Source organism: Dermacentor variabilis, chromosome 7 (genome assembly GCF_050947875.1).
Source record: "Dermacentor variabilis isolate Ectoservices chromosome 7, ASM5094787v1, whole genome shotgun sequence".
NCBI classification, from domain to species: Eukaryota; Metazoa; Arthropoda; class Arachnida; order Ixodida; family Ixodidae; genus Dermacentor; species Dermacentor variabilis.
In genome coordinates, this window is record NC_134574.1 from 104,728,444 (window position 1) to 104,750,869 (window position 22,426).

A 22,426-nucleotide genomic window follows, 5' to 3' on the forward strand; every position below is an offset into this window, starting at 1 on the left:
AGTGCTAACAACCAATATCACCTGCCCTGAACATTTTATTTAAACATTTCGCTGAGTCTGTAAAATTCATAAATGGTATGTAGGCTTAGGGCTGCAGACGGACGGTATTGCAGATATGATGATTGCCAACAAAAAAAAGTTAAGAAAGAGAGCTTGCTGGCGCCTTCATTTGTCAAAGGTCGCGCCCATACAGGAGCAAGAAAGATGTGCAATTTCTTGAGTGAATCAAAACTCAATAGAGAGAAAGGTCAACGTCTCGATTCCACGTATCAAATTAAGGACTCCGTGTTTAGTCGTAGCATGAAGAATATGTCAACATACAAATGCCCATTTAATGAACTGCTGTCATTGGTACATGTCAGGAGCGAATAAGTGTCATAACCAGTGCCAGATTTCCCAGCTGTCAGGAGACCGTGACGCAGCCCTCCTGGCCATTTCCCTTAAGGTATGAGGCTACGCGGATTGGGTGTTCTACAAAAAATGCAAGTACATTGAATTTCATTTTCCAAACTGCCTACACGCATGCACGGGGTCAGCAAATTGCTTATCCCTGTGTCTTTCATTTCAAGTGCACGCAGAATGAGTGAGTGTATTTTGAGCATTCTCGCCTATGATTCTTGCAGAAATGAACAGCGTATATAAATTGCGAGTTATCATAATTTGCGCTATATTAAAATTTTGGTTTGTCTTTGGTGCAGGCAAATATAACACTGCTAACCGTGAGCATGCTTTTAAACATCACAGTTTTTTTCTTTCAACCTTGTTTGACAGGCCTGCTCTTTCTGATCTCACTTCACGTACAGGTAGCTTCCTTTTGTTTTAATATTGTTTTCATTTCACAGCGCAAGTTCCTTTTTTTGTTATTTCCAATGCTCATAGCACTCTATCGTATGCGGAAAGGAAATAAACCGCAAAAACCGCATGATTCACAATTGCCGTGGATTTGTCAGCAATATATATATATATATATATATATATATATATATATATATATATATATATATATATATATATATATATACACGACGAGTTACGTGGCACTGTATGCACTGCTCAGACAAGATACGTAGGCCTTTTTCAACAGCTTTTACCAGCACTGAATAGAGACACTGTAATAAAGAATTGGTGCATCATCTCGCCCGGAATTACTCTGCTTGTGGTAGGAATTTTATAACATACATAGTGCTTATCCCACAAGTTACATTGCACAGATTCTCTAATTCGGGTGCCAAAAGCTTGAGCAGGCATGCAATTATCATAAAGAAAGATTAGCTAGTTTCATCGCACATGCTGAAATTCATATTAAGGGAAGTTTTAGTCGAGTGGTATGCTATAAATGTTAATCGAATCAGCGGTGATGCATACGACCATGTTTTTCTTTTCTCTTATACAACGTGTAATTTCCCTCAATGGTTAGGTTTCCCTTCCAGAAAGGTCACAGCTTCGTTATCGTGCAATTTCAACGATGATGAATCATATTGCTTATAAGCCATACCGTAATCGACACACCAAATAACGCGGATGGAGAGTGTATGACGTCTACGCAGCAATGCTTTAAGGAGGAAGGTGGAGCATGATACTTTAGAATGGTGTAAACGACGTAGCTTGTGGTATTTCAGTATTGTGTATCGCTTACGCTACAGTTACACGTTAATATATTGTGGCCACGTACCTAGTGGTACCCGCCGAATCGCAAAACCTAGTCAAAATCATTTATATTAAGAATTGCTAAATATGTTGCGCCATTCAATTTAAAGTAGGCATATATTATGCATACCAATTGCCCAACGTTATATATTCAGGTTTTACGTATGGCTTTATTTTTTATAATGAGGAACACGGCGTACGCTTACTTCCACTTGCTTGTTGGTTACCGTACGATAATTTTGTCTTAGTCCGTGTTTGCTGGAGCTATAACATGCGGCAGCCTCTTAAGCTTCGTAAGATAGTGCAATGGTTAGGCTTGATTTCTCCCCTCTGTTCCAGAAAGAGTTCGGCTAACCAGTGGCGTAGCCAGAAATTTCGTTCGGTGTGTGTGTGTGTGTGGGGGGGGGGGGGACTCCCGTTGCAGTTCGGCCTCCTCCTCATGAAACTTGTAAAGATATGAAATGCGTGAATAATACTCCATTCACATTGCCAAAGATTCTCCAAACGAATTCTTAAACCCTCGCACTGTCACGTAAAATATATATTCTTTCACAGAAGAATGTACTGGTATGTCCTAAAATTGTGCCCGAAATAATGGATATCAATGTTTCCATGTTTTTTATATTTAATAAGTAAAGACAATATCCCCTGGCCGTTAGAAGTATATCAGTTCGAAACCAGCGAAGCAGTGCAAGCAGCTCATATGAAAAGTGTAAAGAACATGAAATTAACAAGTTGCGGACACATATTTTATTGAAATTTTGTAATTCGAGAACCTTGTTTATCTTTTTTACATGTGCAACTGTGATGAAGAAATCTCAATTATGCTGTCCTTTATTTGAATCTATTGTGAAGGAGCAGACGTTACCGGTCTTGTATTGTGAGTAATTGCACCGATGTTATAGTCGCAACTGAGAGCACATATAAAAAGCAGGAGTTCTGCAAGATATACGAGGGCGAGTCAGATGAAAGTTAGCCAATGCGAATATATGACACATGGGATACTTTATTTCAAAGTAGTCTCCATGAGCATTTAGACATTTGTCCCGCTGAATAACGAGTCGCGTGATTCCCGTCTCACAAACCTCCTTGGGTTGCTGCTTAAAAAGTCTGTAACTGAATCTTTCAAGTCATCGTCCGACATGAATCTGGTTCCCTTGACACGCTCTTGGATCGTCTTAGCATCTTTCACGTCCTTATTTGAACAGTTTGCTGCAACGCTTAACAGTGGCCAATGAAATGCAAATCTTTCGCGTACACAGCAGCTATACGGCGACTAATTTCTTTTTGAGAAACACCTTCAGCTGTCACAAATGTCACGATACCACACTGTTTAACTTTAGCACCGTCCATCATGTCACGCAACCATGTTCAACTCATTGTATCAGAGCATTCAAGATCATTTATCTCCACATCAGCGAGTCACTTCTTTAGATAAAAGATGCCTGGTCCTGGGCCCAAAGCTTCCTTACTGCATCAAAATCTGGCAAGCATGCCAAGAAACCGCTCGTAAAATCATCGACGGAAATTATCCTCGATCAAGTGCACGCTCAAAGAAAACTAAATAATGAATGAAGCAAGATTAGCCACTATTGGATCGCAGCTTGGATTGCCAGCTGGAGAATTGCGTACGTGAATTGAGAAAGAACAGGCAAAACAAAGACCGGAACATGCTGCTGAGCGAGAGGCAAGTAAGGAAGCAGACGAAAGGACTCGACAAATTCTTGAGTTCGAACAGAAGCTCTGAAAAGGAGCTCAAAATGAAACGGCAACAAGAAACAATAATTCTATACTTCTTCCGAGTGGCGCTTCTGCAGTTCTCAACCCCCCAATATTGCATCCATTGTTTGATGAGCGACGCGAAGCATGTATACATGCAAAGGTTCGAGCGCGTGGTAACAGGATAAGAATGGCACAAGTGGGAATAGCTGTGAGTATGTGTTTGAGTGGCGAAGCGTTAACAGTAATTGATCGAATGAACGCCGCTGATTCTTAGACAATGAGAAAGTAAAGAAAGCTTTCTTGCAAAGAATTGAATTCACTCTGCACGGTAACTAGAAGAAATTTGGCAAGGCGCATGCGGAAGATGGAGAAGCCAGGAGACAGTTAGCTGGCAGGATTTCAGGCTACTTCGACCACTAGATTTACTTGGCTAATGGGTACAGAACGTTTGACTGCCTTCGAGACAGCATGGTCTCCGAACAATTTATCATGTGTAGCCACCAAAAGCTTGCACTACCCCTAAAAAACGAGAATGAAAGTCACTACAACAGCTACCTGACACTACTGACCAGTTCACTGAAGCTCAGAATCCATCAAACCTTGGGAAGATTCCGCAATGCGCAAAATAATTCAAAAGAATTTCATCCATCCTCCAAAGAAACCATTACCAAGGTGTGAGCAATGCAAGCGTCTGGGGCATCAAGCTCATGAGTGTCGCAACGAAGCCAAAATGTGATGAAGTGGAAGTTTTGTGGGAAGATCGGTCACAAGAGCGACGACTGCTGGAATACGAAGGTGCAGCAACCGCAACGTTCAGCCTGCGTGGCTAATGAGGACCATTTCTTTGATAAAGCTGTCAAACACAAAAGAAAAAAAAACGTCATGAGACTTGTAATATAAACTGTGATGAAAGAAAACGCATTTTTTTTCGAAGGAATGCCAGCAGCTGAGCGGGAAGTGCTTGACCGAAATATAGAGTTATTCAGGATATGGACAGAAATACATCATTTATCTGAAGAGATTCGGTTCCTGATCAGCGTTTGACTGGAAAGAGTTGAAGAGTCCTGCTTATTGATGGCTCTCTGATTAAGGCACCAGAGGCCAAACTTCAAGTAATCACACTATCCTTTACCGGATAAATAACAGCCTTGTGCGTGGACAACCCACTTTGTGATCTTGATCTCAGCAGCCCAACACCATAGCCACTGAGTAGCAGAAGCGGAGTTATCGGCAATGAAAAGAGACCGTTCGCGGTGCATCCGATCCTTTTTCAATTATGTGCACTTAGAAGGCTACGGTGGAGCTGGAGGGGAGGGGGGGGATGGAGTGGCCACAACGCGTCGCCTACTGAACGTCACCATGGAGCGCAGTTCAAGTTTGATTTTGGCATGTTCACTTCGACCCCAGCATTTGCGAATCTGGCGCCTACGGCGTGCCAAACATGGCTGTCCTCAGCCAACCGCAGTGTGTTCAGCCAGTGGATTCATGATGGCACCCCGCAGTATCTACGCTACGTAGCCAACCGCAGCTGCATGCAACCGCTACATGCGTTTGCTTTGTGAACGTTAGGACAACAGTGCAGGCTCATGCGCACACACTCCTGTCTGGCTGTGCTGCGTTATGAGGCCCGGCTTTGTCCGGTGCCAGCTTGACCGACGGATAGTAGAGATATCTGACTTGCTTGGAAATCAGGAAAAACACGTATTCAGGTATAAAGATTCAAATAATGTAGTTTGATATGCAACATCGCATAAGATATTGGTGGCTACAGAAAGAAATTGGAAAATTAGACTCGTTTTTCCGGTTTTAATGGCGATCTAGCGAACTCTGGAATCTCCTGCAATAAGAAATCTGTGCTCATTCTGGTAAGCATCACGATATTTGAGAAATTTAAACTGACAAAAAATTTCTCGGTGATATAAAATAACAACAAAGTCGATATTTCATCGTATATTTGTAAACTAAGCCCCTTAAAAGTGAAATTTCAAGATCTCTCCCCACTACTCCCAACTAACATTGGTGTGCTCGATACAAAAGGCGCTGCATCTGCTCAAAACTTCAGTGGAAAAAAATTATATCGGCACGAACTTCTGCAATAATTATTGCGATTCATTCAACAAAACTATGGGTTGCCGTTGTTTAAAACCCGAATTTCCCGTTAGGAACTGTGCTGTGAAGTGTTAGCATAAATTAAATGCGTTACGTTGTCTCTCCTTAGAAAACAGGATATGTGTGGATACCGGAAAACCGCAATCTTCTTCATGCTCTTTAGTACCACTCTACAATGGCATAATAGCAGCAGCCTTGATATAAAACGGGTAAGGTGTCTTTTTATACTTAACCTATCCAAACTTAATGTGGGAAGTTCTAACGAAACGTTCTCATTTTATTACAAATAATGCTTTCATGGATTTCAAGGAATTAGTAACGGTATACAAGCGCTACCATTTGAACTAAAGCTGAATTAAGGACACTACACGGTAGTATTATTGTTTGAAAGCACATTGTAGGTGAATTAGAGTGCCTCTACGGTCATCGTAAATATTTAATGTCTTAGTTGGTTTCACTACATTTCTTAAATTTCTTTTTCTTTCTTGTCTCGTTGTTACGTGTTTGGTATGATCTTTGCTTATTTGTATGATCCCTAATGCATGAATGACATGGTGGTCTGTTGTAGTGGTAAAAAATAAATAAGTTAAAAATATATAAATAAAGAAAAAACGTTGCCTGAAAGCTGCATTTTTTAATTATATGTACCAAATGCTACCCCTGCTTGTTTCTAGACATGTGTGCTTTTATACCGAATATATATGGATATTCCTGGGTGCCACAAAATTTATATACCATCAGCATTTTTTATGCTCACTGTGGGACAAAGGGCTCGCCCGTAGATCTCAAATTACCCCTGTACGGTGCCAGCCGATCCCAACTAGCGCCTGCAAATTTCCTCATTTCATCGTTCCACGTAGTCTTCTGCTGTCCTCACCTGCGCTTCTCTTCTCTTGGCGTCCATTCTGTAATCCTAATGGTCCACCGGTTATCTTACCTACGCATTACATCACCTGCCCAGCTTTATTTTTTTCTTAATGTTTTTTTTTATTTTCACAATACTGCGGACATCTGTCCGAGCAGGAGGGGCCTAGGTGATCAAATACAACAAAAAGCGAACATACAAATATATAAAAGCGATATAGTCAACAAGATACATCAAATGGGTGGCTCTAATCAGTGGGAAATTCCAGGTATTGCATTCGAGCCATTGACTGTTTTCGGAAAAAATCAGTATTTAAAAAGGTTTGTTGGTGCAAAGATCGGTTTTAAATACTGGCTGTGTTTGGGGCGGGAAATTCGAGACGTGTCCTTAATAATATAGTCGCGTGGTTGTATTCCTAGTTTCCCGTAGTAAAGCTGGCGAAAGAAATTTATTCTGGCAGTCTTTTTTTTATTAGTTAGTGGTTTCAAGTTTGCGGTTTCCAGCATGCTGGTTGGTGAATCACGTCGTATGAAGCACTTATAAATGAAGCGCGGGCCTAACCTTTGAATTCTCTCTAGTTTTTCAATACCTACCACTGTGTGAGAATCCCAAAATATATTGGAATATTCTATGAGAAGTCTAACGTACGTTTTGTAGGCTTTTAATGTTAATGAGGATGTGGAGTAACCTAATTTCACTTTCAGAAATCCTAATCTTTTTCAGGCTGCACAGATTATATTGTCTATGTGTGGCACCCAGGATAGACGTCAAGTTAAAGTTATTCCCAAGTATTTGCAACGTTATGCTTTTCTAATCTTATTATCCTTCATGTTGTACAAGTATTCTAGGTTTCGTAACTTACTTGTAACAGACATATGCACTGTTTTGTCATAATTCATAACAATATCCCGTTCATTGCACCATTCTACCAACCTATCCAAAGTTTCTTCGAGAGAAAGCTGATCAGAGACAGTTCGAATGTTGATAAATATAATACAACCACATGCAAACTATTTGGAATGAACAGGTGATTCCACAATTTTAACTAGGTAGTTAATATCAATAATAAATAGTACTGGACCCAGCACCGATCCCTGAGGTACTCCTGAAGTTACCCCCAACAAACGGGAGCATGATTCATTTATTTCCACAAACGGCTTACGACCAGTTAGGCATGAATTCACCCAGTTTATGATCTGTAGGGGTATTCCGAGAAGTTTTATTTTATTTATTAGTTTCGAATGAGGGACTCTGCTGAATGCCTTGGAATAACCTAAGAAAATAGCGTCAACTTGTTCGCCCCTATCCATCACGGAAGCGAGCTCATGGACAGTGACTATTAACTGTGTGGTTGTAGAGTATCCTTGTCTAAAACCATGCTGATTAGCCATAAGTATATTGTTTCACTCCAAAAAATTATTCAGGTAAGTGACTATGATATGTTCTAAAGTTTTGCAGCAACACCAATGAGTAATATTGGTCTGTAATTACTTACAGAAGATGGGAGACCTTTCTTAAAAACTGGTATTACTGGTGCCAAACGCCAATCGTCGGGAAGAGCACCACTGGCTAAAGATTTAGTAAAAATGATAACCAAAAATATAGCTAATACTTCCGAATATCTTTTAAGAAAAGCAGGAGGAATTTTATCTGGCCCTGTAGCTTTCTTTGCGTCTAACCGTAAAAGAAGCTCAAACACACCTTCAACAGTTACGCTGGTCACATCTGGCCTGTCAAATATATCTCTCTCGGCAACACTAGTGCTTAAACAGGAATAAACACTTAAAAAAACACACTAAACGCTTCAGCAATTTTTTCGCATCTGTAATTTTTACTTCACCATCGCATATCTCCCACGAGAGTTGGAAATCTTTGTTAGATAGGAGTTACCAAAATTTTGGGGAGCTCTGAGAGGCAAATTGACCAAGTGTTTCCGTAAAATAACGTTCCTTTGCCTCTATCAGTTTTAGAGCCAAGTCATTTGCCTTCGTGCTAACAGTCGTCGTGTCATAATCTTTAGATTTTCGGTATCGTTTTATTTTACGTTTGAGATGAAGGACGTCTCCGTTTATCCAAGGGTTCTGTGTGGCGATTTTTTTTGTTTTATCTGGAATTAATTTCCTAATACAAAAGTGTCACGAGGACCTAAATTTGTTCCACAAGGAATTCACAAAATCGGCAGTATCAAGCTGTACAAGTGCTTCTTCCGAACAATGCACAATTTGAAGGTCCTCGGCAGAATCATAATATTTAACAGTGGTATACTTGGCAGTACGTAACTGTGATCGAGTAGGAAGCGCGCATGTAAAGTACATTATTTTGTGGTCAGAGATGCCTTCGTTCATTTCAGCTTTATAGTCAGAGATGCTAGTAGAGCATAATACAAGATCGAGAATTGATGTCGCTGAATATGTAATCCTTGTAGGCAGGTAAACAGTGTGGGTGAGGTTGTGCGCTAGTAATATATCTATCAAGCCTTCAGAACTTTTATTGTCAGTAAAGCTCATTCATTTCCGCGAATTATACCGGCACCTCTCTTGTAGCGTTCCTAGGGTGGACGCCATATTGGGCAATTTCTTGTTCGCCAGCCTGCTTTTTCCCAAGTTTCGCATTGAACTCGCCCATTACTACAGTATACTGAGTTTGCTCTTGTCTCTTCGCTCGCTCATTCAACATCTTCATAAAACTGATCTATTTCATCATCTTCGTGAATGGAGGTTGGAACATAGGTTTGTACTACCTTTAAGTTAAGTTTTAAGTTTAGGATTTATTAAGTTTTATTAAGTTTTATTACGTCCCTTATGTTTTATTACGCCTACTGCTACCCTCTCGTTAATACTGTAGAATCCGTCAGGGTTGTTCGCTATGTCCTTATAGATCAGGAATCCTACCCCGTATTGCTTCTTATCTCGGACTCCTTTATAGCAGAAGTGGACATTAATCAGCGATGTGTAAGGCCCACCTGTTCCAACCTCACAAAAGCGAATGATATCCCAAACAATTCCTGATTGTTCCTCAAAGAATCCTGCTACTCTATCTACACTCGAGAGAGTTCGGGTGTTAAACATTGCCAGGGTCAGTTTACCTTGGTGACAGGCCTTGGTCCAGAGATTCTTTGCACCCTCTGACTGCCGCCTTGCTCAGATACTCCGCTGCTTCTGGGGACTGGGAGGGAGCGGGAGTTTAGTGGGTGTTCCCAATTTGCTTTTGCCTGGATTAGTAAAGCCCCAGCGCCTCTCGGGATAATTTGCTGGCGTCAGGTGCCACTCCAAGCTCTGAAATGTAGTGCACTGGTGGAGATGAATTCGAGCTTGCCATTCTGAGATTAAAAAAAGAACCTCTTCTAACAGGAGGATTCTAGCTTTTGACTAAGGCAACCGAGCAGCCGACATTCCTCAATCAGATAGTCCTGCAGATGGCGAGGCCACCTGATCAAGGAGAAGTCAAGCCCAGAGGATCTTGCATGCCTAAAAGCTATCTTGATTTACGTCTCACCACTTGTTGACTCCCTGCACATCACTTTTCTCTCTTCTTTAGTGCGAAAATTTCGCATCATCTAAGCAAGCGCGTTTCGGCAGCGCACTTCGAAAGTTGCTGCGGACGAATTCTTGTACCTTCATGATGTCGTCTGGGAGTGTACAGTGCTAACAACTAGTCACGTATACGGTTCCTCAAATATAGATATATATATATATATATATATATATACACATATAGCACATAGAAGTTATACATATATAATATATTCGAGTTCGCCTTCCGCAACTGAAAGGAACGTGCGAAAACAGTTCCTGGCTCTTGGCACCACATGATCTGGATATGTACATGAAAATTATTGCTAAAAATTTGCAATACGGCATTGTATTACACTAAAGAGACAAGACAAGCACTGTTCCCTTATTTATGATGATGGTCAATTTTATGGTGTGTAACTAGTACGAATAGGCCGAAGATCTGGTAGATTCAGCCACCACTTCATCTTCCCTCGTCATATCCTCTTCGAGTGCGTGTGATCCCAGCTCACAAGCTCAGGTGAACTTCGTCTGGGCAACAGAACACACCACTGCCTAACAGCTCCGCCTATCGACCATTTTTTAGAGCACAGCTCTTAGGCACCCGTTCCTGCGGTGGGCGTCGGCGTCGTTCCTCGTAACCGAGCGAACGAACACAGCGAAGCGTGAAAGCGAAGAGAGCGCGAGGAGGAAAGCAGAGGAGGAGGGTAAGGCCTGAGCGTGAGAACAAAAGCGTAGTACCGCGCAAGACAGCTTTGTGGCGAGGATGACTACGAGAGGGCGCCAGAGTAGATTATGGGTCACCCACGCGCCCCTACTGATAAACGACGCAGTGGCGCCAGATTTCGTTCCGTTTACAAAGTGCCGTCGGTGACAGATTGTCCGCGCCAGCGAATACATCGGGAAAAGAATATACTTATACAGCTGTGCTCAAATTTCGCATTAGGGAGTATGGTAACAGTCAGTGAATATTTAGGGGCCACATGTGTTCTGCAAAAGTGTTTCTTTTTCCGTTCTACGTTTTTGCCTTCTAAGCCGAGTGCCGGGCGCTCAGACTTTCAGTGATGATGAAGGTTCCTTCGTATTTTGAACATGGATTTCTCTTGGTTGCCGTGTGTCCGGCTGCAGCAAAACCTCGTCTCTTATGTGGTATTCTGGAGAAAAATTGTGCTGGTGATCGTAATAGTAGTGCTTTTCTGTCAGTGGTGTGTCAGCCCCTCACTTTCGTGCCCCTTCGCGCATGTCATTGCAAACTATCTGCATAATCCCGGGAAATATTTCCCACAATCGAATCATACAAGGGGTCCTCCACACATATAGCTGTCACTAGTCCTGTATGAGAGGGTGTCGATATTTGAATCCGTGCCTCTGGCAGATATTTAACGGACTTATCTACCAAGATTACAGGTTTAATGTACCCGGACATGCTTTCTGGTGGCACTAGACTCCCCTTTACTAAAATGGTATTGGCTCCCGTGTCTGTCAAACTGTAGCTTTGCGTCATTGTACCTCACCTACCACTGCAGGCATGTCCTGCTCTATCTATACATCCTTTCTTGACCTCATGATACATGCCGTCTTATCCACGGACTTAGTCCTGTATTCGTCTGCCTTGTGACCATTCTTTTGGCACAACTGGCAAACCACCAGTGTTTCGTGACGATTACCTCTCACTAGGCCGTTCACCGCTACATTGCCTAATCGGTTACATAGGAAATATCTCTGGGGTACCCTTTGTCTACTACATTGCCCCTGGTTCTTTGTCTCTCCTACTACTGTCGTTTGCGCATCTTTGTCGCCCTTTCTCAAATTTCTCAATCGTTGCGCCTTTACGAACTGGCACGTTTGTTCTGCCGTCTGCTCCACAGTTGGCAGTTTTCGTTACGGAATATCGCCAAACTGCTGCTACACCTGGCAAGAAATTATTCACCCACGACTTTATCGCGTACCCCTTCACGCGTTCTGTCCGTCTCGGACAGCTCTTTCCATCTCTCAAAATAATTTGTTAGACGACACGCGAACTGCTTGCCTGTTTCTGAATCTTCAGGCTTACATGTCTTAAACTTCTACCCGAACCCTTCTGCGGCCAACCTGAATATTTGCAATAAAGTTTTCTTCACTTTGTCGTAGTCTAATGACTCCTCTGCTGGCACACGCCTAACACAGTCAGAGCCTCGCCCACTGCACACATGCTCAAAGCGTTTGCCCATTCGCTCCTCTTCCAGCCTTGCCTGATTGCTATCCTTTCAAATTCCGAGGGCAAATCTGTCTTGGCCAGGAAGAAGGTGAGCTGGATGCCCCCGATCCGGGGGTGCTCGTGCCATAATGAGAGCCCACGCCCACGCCCATCTCCGATATCTTTATCTGCAATTCTGAAATTTCTTTTTCCCTTTTGTGCTGTTCGCACGCTCGTTCATGTTGTTTTTCGAAGAACGCCATCGTCTCATCCTTCGACAGGTTTAAATCTAGCCATCGCCACCAAACGCTCCCACTCCATCTCTAATCCAGCAAGATGAGTGACAGGGCCGAAATAGAATCCTGGAACGTATCCTGGAACGGATCCTAGCCTGGCCGGCTCGCTAAATTTGTCGCGAACTTTGGTCGCATGTCACTGATCTCGGGGCCGCGAGGATGTGGGGGAGATGGAGTCGGGAGACACGGAGCAGCACAGCCAGCAGATCTTTAATTCACCCAAGCTCAAAAACTCAAAAGAAAACTCATGTAACTAAAACACCCTGAAGAGACGCCAGCACCTAAGCCACCTACTTAAGTGACAAAACATGTCCTTTCTAGCGCTTTCTACGTGAAAATCCGGCAACCTTAGGCTATGGCTGCGCACTAACAGAAAGGAGCGTCCTCACAGCCTTTTGTCGTCGCCTGTATCCTCCGAGTCCGATGCCTTTCAGATGTTCCTCATCGCCGATGCCGTATGCGTCGCTGCCTTGGTGTCGGCCAGTCCACCTTTCCGTCTTTTGTTGCCGGTGGCCCGAACTCCGTCGGTGACGTTACACTCCGGCCTCACTGGCTAGGCCTAACGTCGGTTTCCACCGCTACTTCTTCGAGTGCCGATGAAACGCTCGGAGACTATCGTACGTGCTGGTCCGCCTCTGAAGGGGGATTCTTCCTGGAGTGCGCGGTACCGCCGTGAGAGGCTGCAGCAGGTCCAAGGAACCTTGCTCGAACGTCGCCGAGGTTGACGGCCACACCGTGGATCGCCAGCGTCACGGGCTTGACGGAACCTCCATGACTCCCGTCGCCAGTGCGATCTTGACGCTCCAACCTTCTTGGCCCAGAGCAACGTCGATAATTCGAGCCCTGCGCCGCTTCTCTCAAGTTAGCCGCGCGGGTCACGCCTCTCGTGGGCTCGTGCCGATGGGACATATCCGCACACATCGTCCTCTTCCTTTCATTTTTTCGCCGCATGCCTCTCATATACGCCAATTACACACACACAAACACACACACACACACACACACACGCACGCACACGCACACACACACACACACATATATATATATATATATATATATATATATATATATATATATATATATATATATATATATATATATGTATATATATATATATATATATATATTTGTGGCCGTGATGTCGTCGTTGTGTCACTGCACCTTCGACAAGCGCACTTTGCTGTCGCTTTAGCGTACCAATATATGTCGACACGTTTATTTGCTTATCTTTATGGAGCGACCATGTTTCACCGACTAAGCATTGGTAAAAAATGTTAAGCGCAGGACGCACCTGCATGTATAAGAAGTTTCTGGAATGTTATCAATGGTTCCATCCGCTGTCTGTGACCGAGCCTTGTGTAATCTGCTTGCATGTACGCGCAACGCGACTAGTGTGGAACTTTGTGGAAGACACGCGAGTTACAGTGATTACTCTGGAACATTCGACTACTGATGTGTAAAAGCCGAAGCGCTTCACCCACTGATCACATTTTGACGATCGCCGACTCTGTTCGCCGCGGTCGCCATTGTTTAAGTGTAGCCTGTTATTGTGGGCACAGGTTCGCCCGATAGATATTAGTTTAGTCTTTCACAGTATTGCTACTGTGTTCTGTATACGTCACTACCACGTTACACAATATATATATATATTGTTACGCTAAAGCAAGAGCAAAGACTCAAGCAGAGGATGACAAAGTGCTCTTGTCGAAAATGCAATGACCACGACGACATGACGGCCACGAACACGTGCCTAATGGCCCAAGCTATTCGACGATTTCTACCGCTGGGCGGGCATACAAGGCACGACGGCGATAGCATGAGGAGAGTCCCATCACAAAGCTGGAACGACAACGATGGCGCGACTACGACGGCATCAAAACCGCAAGCGCAACAATAAAGGCGCAAGCTGGCAGATAACTTCAGGAACTTTATCGGCTTAAGAGGCAGATGGATAGATAAGAAAGGGGTTAACTGAGGGGCCCGATTTTTATTAATCTTATCAAGAGCAGCCCAACAAAGAAAGACACCAAGGATAACATAGGGCAAATAACTTCTACTTACAATTTGAATTAACGTAATGATAAACTAATGGCAATGAAAGTGAATGAAAAAACTTGCTGCAGGTGGGGAAGGATCCCACGTCTTTGCATTACGCATTAGTCAGAGCATCGCACGGGAAATGCGAAGACGTGGGATCGTTCCCCACCTGCGGCAAGTTATTTTTCATGCACTTTCATTGCTATTAATTTATCGTTTCTTTCATTCAATTGGTAAGTACAGGTAATTTTCCTTGAGTTATCCTTGTTGTCTTCGTTTGTTGGCTTATCATGATAAGACAGAGAGACAGACAGACAGACAGACAGACAGACAGACAGACAGACAGACAGACAGACAGATAGATAGATAGATAGATAGATAGATAGATAGATAGATAGATAGATAGATAGATGGATAGATAGATAGATAGATAGATAGATAGATAGATAGATACATAGATAGATAGATAGACAGATAGATAGATAGATAGATAGATAGACAGATAGATAGATAGATAGATAGATAGATAGATAGATAGATAGATAGATAGATAGATAGATAGATAGATAGATAGATAGATAGATAGATAGATAGATAGATAGATAGATAGATAGATAGATAGATAGATAGATAGATAGATAGATAGATAGATAGATAGATAGATAGAGAGAAAGGCAGGCAGGCAGGCTAGGTAGCGAAACAATCTTAATCAAACTAGAAACGCAAAGGAAGGCGTGCTACTTCGCAAAGGCGGAATCATATGCAAGCTTGCGGAGTAGTAGAAATAATGGCTCGTGGAGAGATATGACCTTAATGATTTTAAGTCTCACATTGGATTTCATGACTGCTTTACAGCAAGTTCCATCCGCCCAATTGTTGCAGTTTTGCGAATAAAAATTCCAAGGCCGCTTAAGTTTCGCCTTTGAGAGTGGAACGCGAGAGCCTTCAGATATTCCTGACTGCTTTCAACGCTTCCTGGCAAGATCAGTTTATGTAACAATAAGGTTTACCGGGGAACGGTGGCGGCAAATGCGCCATATGGAGGTGTTGCAAGACACTGGGCGCACCGCTCTGTGGCCTCGGAGATTTGCGTGCGTCCGCGCGGCTGCTGGCGCGCGCAAATCTTGCACACACCCAGTGCTCTATGAATGACAGAAAAGCTGGAAAAGGGGTTTGTGTTTGAGTTTCCGCGTAACAGAACTATATTTTGTTGTATGTTAAGACTACAATCCAATGCTGTCAGATCTATAGATTGTGTTGAGATTGTACTAAGTACTATGTTTCTGGCACATATTAATTTGAAGAATTCATTCAGTTCACTGACGCCACTGCGCCACGCAGAGTGACTGAGTAATTGTGGTTCGGAATGATTTTCAGCCAAGTGACGTCGGCAGCACACATTTGATATTTTCTGACACGGGATCCTTAAACCTTTCGCGTTAGAACTGCGCCATTCACTTCTAGAACATGGTGGAAGACAGAGGAATGAAGAGGAAAGACAGGGAGGGTAACTAGATATTAGTCTCCGGTTTGCTACCCTACACTGGGGATGGGATATAGGGGTTAGAAAGAGGACAGAGAGGGAAGCTTTAAAAAACAGAAAAGCACGCACACACGGAGGCACACACACACAAAAGGCGTTCCAGTTAAAGAAGTTCACAAAGGCTGGTAGATCGCAAAATGCGTAATAGTGCTTGCACAGCCTTGTGCTGTGACGGTAGGTCCTTTCGATGGTGTAAAATCCTTTTTTCCGATAGCGATTAGTCGTCCGGCTGGTCGCGTTCGTGGCGAAGGTATTCCCTCCGTGGACTGTCCTGCGGGCAGGTGCATAAATTATATTCCATCGATTCTTCACGGACGCAGTGGTCGCAGGTAGCGGTGTCGGTAATCGCTATGCGGAATGCATAGGCTTTGGTAAAGGCAACGCCCAACCACAGTTGATATAAAACGTGGCGTCTCCACGGCGAAGCTGTGATTGCGCTCGAAGACTTAATGTAGGATCAAAGGAGTACAGTCGCGTATTTCTTAAATGTGGCTCATTCCATTGCGACGGGGTGCACTGCCGAGAAAGTAGGCGGAGCTTCCGGGCTGCGTCAGTTCGAGAAAGTGCAATTGGCCCTTGGTGCTCCTCACTATGAGCTGAGCGGGCAGCTTGATCGGCCCGTTCATTGCCGATAATCCCGCAGTGACTTGGAAGCCACTGGACGGTTATTTCATGACCTGCATCACTTATATGGTGTTACAATATGATAAGCTTTCCAGGTGAGATTAGGGCAGCTGAGAGGTTTTCAGTAAAGGTGCGAGGGTAGCTGATGGCGTCATCGAGAAGTAAGATCTGTTAGTCAGTTGGGGATCAACTTCAGACACAGAGCTAAACTTTTCGTTTTAAATTTAGTGCGAGCACACGCAGCTAGATTCCTGAGAAATGTAGCGGCGTCTGCTAACCTATTGGGACGGCTTGCACGAACATTTAGTAAAGAAAATATTAACTAATTTAAGAACGCTTTCTTGTGCGGACTATGCGTTGTCTATTAAGCATTTGAGAAAGCGCTGTTAAACTCATTTTTATTTTTATCATGAAATGTTCGCGCAAGCCACCCCTGGTGCCTCGCACGAAACCCCGAATGGTGTTCACAGAAATAGCAAGAAGGGTGCTCATGCCGCAGGCTGAATGGCGTAAGCGAGCACACAGAACGAGGAAGTTGAAATGGGTCTGGCTGTGGAGTGAACTGGAAGAGTCGTCGGTGCTGAAATGTAGCCACAGTACAAAAGCGCGAATAGTAGGAAACACAGTGTGGTGGTCTAAACGTAACCCTCCAATAATTTCGAAGACACCTGTTGCAGTAGAAGCGACTTGCGAGACGTATAGAATTTCAATTTGAGTACAGGCGCTTAACGTGGTCCTGTATAATATCGTGAATGAAATTTCGCATGGGGATTCTGTAGGCACTAGTAGATATTTTACATCTTTAGATTCCACGAATTAACGGAAAAGGAAACACGTCATTAGCGCTTCAACAGTAGTGGCTTTGCATACACCTTGAATTTTAGGATTTCCTGATAGCTTAAAGTTTGCGATTCGTAGACGCTTGTTCTTGTCATGGTTTGGCATTGTTTTACACATGATCACATAAGCATAACATGAACCAGTGCAACCAATCAAAATACCATACGGAAAACGTAGCCCTATTATTTCGGGATCTTAACTTTGCATGGCGCTCCAATTTCCCGATAGATAAGGTCAGGTATTGTAAGCTAGAAGTACCGAAAAGAGGTGAAATATCAAAACTTTTTGGGAAGGTTGTATTAAATTTGTAAAAGGCAAATACATTCTATGGCATGACACATTATATTGCCAAACTGGCAGCTGAATCACTCTAAAAGAAATAATAATTACACTTCTCTTTCAGTTCCTGTCCAATACTGGGCCAAAGTGGGTGTACTTCTCAACGCAGGACCGTGAGCTTTATTGTGTGAACGACGTTGCGAAGAACATGACAGGAACTTCAGTAGTGCTTACCAGATCTTACTATGATAAAGGAAAATGGTACGGACACATTATGCTCTAACATTTGAATTATACAATACAACCTTACTCTATTTCATGTTAGAGAATCCGAGGACTTTGAATGGGTATTTCTGAGGAGAGGAGGCAAAGCGGCGGACCCATACGTTTGCATGGTTCACACGGACCTATGTAAGTTGAAAGAATTACTTCTTATCGAGGAGGACAGCAGCAAAGGGGATCTTGATGAGTGAACCAAAAAGGTGTAGCATGCGTTTGCGCGTTGAGCCTGTCACTGTAGGAAACTAGAAAAGGACGTTTGCGCGCATCATAACAATGGTGTGATTTTTTTTCATTATACCACGCTCGTACGTGCACAATCGTTCGCTGACGTCTAAATAACTTGGGCGACAAAAGGATGAAGATTACGGCTCTACCATGACAGAGAGCGTTTTCGGCGCTAAAGCAGAAGCCATGTCCGTCTTTATAGTCAAAGGTCGCACGAGAAGTTTACTGGGAAGTTTTTTGTTCGCTTGAGGTAGCCCGAAGCAGGGCCAAAGTGTAGGGAATGTAGTAAATGGAGATGTATTTACGAACACTATATAAAGAGTATTTGCAAAGGAACACGTATTGCTATGGCAGACAACTAGGCGATACATAGCGAAGACATTAATGGCAGTGTCGCGTAACCACTAAACGTGATTAGCAATGATCTGGGCAGAGGCGACAGAATGCATGAACAGGACTACATTCTGAAAAAAAAAATGGAAAGTAGCCGAAAAATATAAAAGCAACTTCAGCGGAAACGACAATGAATGAATGAGCTCAAAAACGGCACCTATTTAAGTTTATCCTTAGAGAACACAACATATATAAGAATGAAAGAAATATAGCAGAAAAGGCAAGAAAGTAAGCGCAAGCTTGTAGGTCGTGCATCATCATGGATGCTGGGTGGATGAATAGATGGACGAAAACGCTCAAGGGCATGTCAAGATGTTATAAATAAATTTTCAAAGTAGCCCACCTTTCGGAGGAAAACTAACGACAAGCACGTGAAAATTATCAGCTCATTCTGCTTAATTGTAGGTGATACATACTGAAGATAATTATAGACCGGTTCTGGGCAACTAAATTTTCAAGGATGGGAAGCGACAGCGTTCTCGTGAATAACTTACAAATCTGATATGCGTTAAAAAGCTTCCTGCTTCGAGGAGATACGGCTGTTCTGTAAAGAGTTTAGGGCACTATCTTGTGGTAGGAAATGGCTTTGAAACTTCTGGGAAGTGACAAATTGTATATCTGGAAAGAAAAAAAAACACAGGACCGTGAAATGAGCACTTTCATTGAAATATTTATCGCCGTGCCCCGTGCTACTTAAAAAACTACTTCTTAGAGGACTGCTGGCATGGAAATGATGTGTCCACCTTCGATTGTTTTTTCAGGTAGCTGTCAACTCCACAGTTAAGGTGCCAAGCACCAAGCCTCAATTCCTGAAGAGCACTACAGATAAATATTTAGACCACCTTTTCTAAGGCCTGCTCAAAACGCTCATGGAGAGCAAGGCAGCTTCGGAACTGAAAGAGGTTACTTTGTCACGTCACCCAAAACTGTTGGTGGCGGAGCATGGTGGTTAATGCCGTACAATGAGTGCCTCGCCGAAAGCTGTCAAACTTTCCCCTCCGACTGTGCGTTTCTCTCGTACACGCCGAGGGACGCTCTCACTCATGTTGACCCGTCAGAATGGGCTCAGCTTTAGTCAACACGGCCGCAATGCATGCCAACGCGTCAGAGACATGCCGTACCACGAGACCGCCAACCCACTTTTGGGTGACGAAATGGATAACTTTTTTTTCACGTCCGAAAGTCTCCCCTTTCAATTCGAAGAGCGGGTGACCTTCTGTATCGGGTTTGGCTCCGGCAGGCTTCTCGCGTTTAGGCGCCGAGGTACTGACATGCGTCACAGGCAGCAATTCCGCGCGCAGATAGGTTAATACTGCGGCAATGGACGTCATGCATGACGAAAATGCTACACCTATCGAAGCATGGCTAATACGAAGCAGGAATGCATTTAAAGGTTTTAACTTGTACCATACGTCAGATTACACATGTTCCAGAGGAAGAATAGAGGAAAGGAACAAACTTGCAGTCGGAATGATTGTTTCTGCTCTGCTTCCTACTGGTTTCGGTGTATCGCTCATAGGTGACTTGCTTATGAATGAGCGAAAGTAGAAAAACTGCAGAACGCGCCAGTCTGCCGGCAAATGGCTTCATGCAGGCCATCTAAGAGCAGCTGGTGCTGTGTGCATTTTCGCATCAGCTATAACAGAGGTAAAGCTTTGCATGCTGTCCCAATGAGTCTCTTCTGATCCTGCGGGGCCGGTATTTTTCTGAGGAAGCAGATATCACGATGGATTTTCCTGCAAGAGGCTATCACCTTCCAGGGAAATACGAAACTACCCGTTTTGCAGAGCACGCCGAAACTGCAGCCGCTACACCCCGCGCTGCAGCAGCACTGCAGCCCACCCTTGCTGAGCGTATTAAGGATGAACTGAAGATCTTCGGAGGCGCTTCTGTTCTGCAGAGCCAACCAGAGATCTTTCGGAAGCTCTTGTTTGAGATAGTCGCGGAGCTGCCTAGGAAGACGGACATTTTGATGTTCTGCAATTATGCATTTATTACTTAGTGGTGAACTCGAGACCGCTCAACGCACACAAGCTAGCCCTTCTGTTGACCCTGCTCTAGAGAAACGAGATGGCGCTTTCGGTGGCACGCCGCACGTCGCCTGAGCGACAACTCACTAATACGGAAGTATAACCGCTTCCACCTTGCTGCTGTGTGATCAGCTGTCAGTAATGGAACTGGGGTTTGCTAACACACTGAGCGGCAACTATGCTGGATTGAACCTTGTAGATTGAAGACGTGCAAAAATAATCACTGGCGTATGAGGAACGGAACGAATCTGTCTAGTCAAATACGCGGATTGTTGCTGCAAGTGTGCGTACGTGGGGCCAGCACTTCGATATGCACGGCTTTCTTAGAAGATGCAGTAATTTGCTCACCTGCCAGCCTTGTATAGCTAAACTTCAAAAAAAGTGCTTCAGCCCCGGAACATCGCCAAGACTGAGTGCCACTCTTTAAAGAATGACAAAGGGAGTAGCACCAGTTCCTGTCGTAGTACGTTCCCCCGCACAGTATCTACACGTATCTAACTCAACTGTCACGAAATCTGACGCCCACTCTATCGCCAACGTGCCAATATGTGAATGGGCGCACGCTTGAATATATGCGCACCATACACGCACAATAAATGACAGGCCACACCGACAGCGCACGAACGGTCGAAGCTGAGTGTTTCGCGACGGTACAGAATAATAATATTTGGGGTTTTACGTGCCAAAACCACTTTCTGATTATGAGGCACGCCGTAGTGGAGGACTCCGGAAATTTTGACCACCTGGGGTTCTTTAACGTGCACCTAAATCTAAGCACACGGGTGCTTTTGCATTTCGCCCCCATCGAAATGCGGCCGCCGTGGCCGGGATTCGATCCCGCGACCTCGCGCTCAGCAGCCCAACACCATAGCCACTGAGCAACCACGGCGGGTAACGGTACAGAATAGTAAATGAGTTACTAGCGATAGTACACGCTTGCTAAAACTTATTACAGTGTACAAAAGGGGCTACGTTTCGAGCCTTGCGCGCAGCAAGAACAAATCTACCTGAACTGAGCCCATCCGCAAGCAATTAGGCAGAAATAATGGGATAGTCACCACACCAAGCAAATTTTCTGAATCCCAAATGTGACAAGCGGCTGCTTCAAAGTATCCTCCAAATGAAGAACGAAGAGCAAAACACGCTAATTCTGATTTAATTAATGCGCCGTAAGTTTGGATATCTTGGATAGCTTGGCTTTGTGTCCAGCTTTTTAACAACAGAAATAAATATTGAAGAAGGGATATCTGACCACAACCTCATTCTACTAACACTTCATCGTCTGGGCAGCTGCGCATCGAATGCTGGTCGAAGGACACGTGCTTCAGTTAAAAATTATGGCGAAGCGAACGACGAGAGCCTTATAGACTTTCTTGAAGCATTGCAGGATGATTTATATAATAAACCGTCAGGTGTTGTTGATCAATAACGGAAACTAAAGAAATGGAATTGCACATTTCCACTCAACCTTTATACCAACTAAGCTTAAAAAATTTAGTCGAGAAATGCCATGGATAACGAGAAGTATAATCCACCTCAAAAGCAAAGTACAAAGGATGCGCCAAAATAAAAACAAATCCGTTCTCTTCAGCGAGCTTTCAAGCCATTTAACAACGCAAATGAATAGTGCTGGAGATAACTTTTTTCAAACATACTAAGATACCTTATGACAAAAGAACCATGGAAATTTTGGCAATTTTTATCTAAACCAGACAGCCCTGTGACTAAACTGGAAATTTCAGGTGGTTTGGTTGAATATGCGCGTACTATTGCAAATGCTTTTGACACTTACTACCGTCAATTTTTACACGCACCCAGCCTACATATCTACCACTAACAAACAACG

At 43.6% G+C, this 22,426-nt stretch overlaps 1 protein-coding gene across 1 annotated transcript in view; it reads left to right on the forward strand.

Annotated features, from left to right (window-relative positions):
- The first annotated feature begins 502 nt into the window (after positions 1–502).
- Positions 503–22,426, forward strand: part of LOC142586999 (uncharacterized) — a 55,271-nt gene continuing 33,347 nt past the window's right edge. The window contains exons 1-4 of the mRNA XM_075697867.1: positions 503–583; positions 5,588–5,687; positions 17,775–17,911; positions 17,976–18,061. Of these exons, the coding sequence (XP_075553982.1) occupies positions 18,043–18,061 (19 nt within the window). The 5' untranslated portion in view covers positions 503–583; positions 5,588–5,687; positions 17,775–17,911; positions 17,976–18,042. The remainder of the gene's footprint in view (positions 584–5,587; positions 5,688–17,774; positions 17,912–17,975; positions 18,062–22,426) is intronic.